General features: G+C 36.2%; 1 protein-coding gene across 1 annotated transcript; it reads right to left on the bottom strand.

The window, feature by feature from the left end:
* Positions 1-347: 347 nt before the first annotated feature.
* Positions 348-1643, bottom strand: LOC145982313 (protein CFDP2-like). Its single transcript, XM_083115873.1, has 2 exons — positions 1463-1643; positions 348-1327 (listed from the first exon to the last, which is right to left on the bottom strand). The coding sequence occupies exons 1-2, from the start codon at positions 1641-1643 to the stop codon at positions 348-350; spliced, it is 1161 nt and encodes a 386-aa protein (XP_082971999.1).
* Positions 1644-2056: the final 413 nt, after the last annotated feature.

Genomic DNA, 2056 nt, shown 5'->3' with positions numbered 1-2056 from the left:
AGGACTTTGTACACCACATTTAGCAGCATTATTGGTCTATAGTTTCTACATTCCGTTCGATCCCCTCTTTTGTGTATTGGGCATATTATTCCAACTTTCCATCCTTCCGGCATTTGTTCTTCTTTCCAGATCCGTTCCAGGAGTTTATGGATTTCAATTTTCATTGTCAGTCCTGCCATCTTTAGCATTTCTATTATTATACCGTCTTCTCCTGGTGCTTTGTTATTTTTCGCTTTTCTAATTGCTATTTCTATCTCCTCCATTGTTGGTGGGTCTTCAATGTTTCCCTCATTGTATCCATCTATTCCTGTTGTTCCCACTAGTTCCTCTTCTTTTCCTAGTTGTTCTTAATAATATTCTGCCCATCTCTCTAATTTTCTATACTGATCTCCTATCAATGCTCCATTTTTATCCTTATAGCCAATTTCCTTTGGTTGGTATCCTTTATTTACTTTTTTGATTGCAGTATATACTTTTCTTGTTTCATTTTGTCTACTCAAGTCATCTATCTCCATCAGCTGTTTCCTCATTATCTCCTTCTTCTTCTGTTTGCATGTTTTATTAGCTATATTCCTTTTTTCTCGATACCTTTCGACATTTCCTCTCGTTTTTCTTTGTATCATTTTTTGTCTAGCTTCGTTCTTTTCCTTTATTACTTTCTCACAATCCTCATCGAACCACATTTTTTCCCCTACTTGTTTATCTTCTCCTATTATTTCTTCTGCTACTTCTTTTAGAGTTCCTTGTATTTTCTCCCAGTGTTTTTCGTTTGAGCTCCTCTCCTCTGCTGTCCAACTTTGTGTTCTTTGAGCTATTGCATCTTGGTATCTTTGTCTGATTTCTTCTTTTTTCCCCTTCTGCATATTCCATTTTATTCCTTTTAGTTTTTCTGTCTGTTGTGTTGTTCTTATTCTCTCTCGAACTTTTACTTTCAAAAGAAAGTGGTCAGAGTCACAGTTAGGTCCTCTGCAACTTCTAATATCTGTGATTGAGGAGGAATATCTGTGACCTACCAAAACATGGTCGATTTGGTTTGTTGTTGTTCCATCTGGGGATCTCCAGGTCCCCAAATGTATATCTTTATGTGGGAAACACGTGCTTTTTATTATCATTTTGTTTCTAATTGCAAACTGATAGAGTAGATTGCCATTATTATTGCTTTCTCTATGTAAGGTATAGACTCCACTTATTCCTTTTCTCCTATCCTCCTTGCCAATTTGTGCATTAAAATCTCCCATGATAATAATTGAATCATATCTAGGTGTTTCTTCTAATGTTTCCTCCAGCTTATCATAAAATTCTTCTTTCTCTTGATCACCTTTGTCTTCTGTAGGTGCATACACTGTTATAATTGTTATGTTTCTGAATGATCCTTTAACTCTGAGCTTGCTTATTCTATCACATACTGGCACAAACTGCAGTATACTTTTTCTTGCTTAATTAGTTATTATGAAGCCTGTACCTCTCTGCCCTGTCCTTTGTTCTGTTCCACTATAAAACATTGTGAAGTCTTTTTTGTCTATTCTGCCCGTTCCAACCCATATAATTTCCTGTACTGCTGCTATCTGTATACCATTTTTTTCTATTTCTTGCGCTACCTCCTGCATCTTTCCTGGGGCTAGCAAATCTTCCAAATGCTGCATCTTTTAATTTGTGATCAGCCACATGACGATCATCCAGATCTTTGTGTGTGTTGTATGCAATGTCATGTTCTTTACAAGCTGCATCGAGAGGATTTACTCCTCTGTCACCTGTTTTTAATCTTTTCTCAAGTTTTAACCCCGGACCACAGTATTAGTAACCAGGTACGTGTGATTCGAATAGAAGTTGATTAATAATATCATTCACCAAACCTAGACCCTCTGATATATTCCAGAATTTAAGAGGTAGAGTATTGATAATTTTAAATAAGTATCCTATACCCTTGGGATCGTTCAAAATGAAATTAGCTAGTTTGTCACTGATCATGTTTACAATACCCATTTTCTCATTATGGAAGTTGTTGCTCTCAGCATTTTCTTCCCCTGCTATAACCAGCAATCTATCTATGAGTTTT

Source organism: Lepisma saccharinum, unplaced genomic scaffold (genome assembly GCF_977018435.1).
Source record: "Lepisma saccharinum unplaced genomic scaffold, izLepSacc3.1 HAP1_SCAFFOLD_93, whole genome shotgun sequence".
NCBI classification, from domain to species: domain Eukaryota; kingdom Metazoa; phylum Arthropoda; class Insecta; order Zygentoma; family Lepismatidae; genus Lepisma; species Lepisma saccharinum.
Note: the sequence above shows the minus strand (reverse complement) of the source record. Positions and strands in the feature narration are given on the sequence as shown.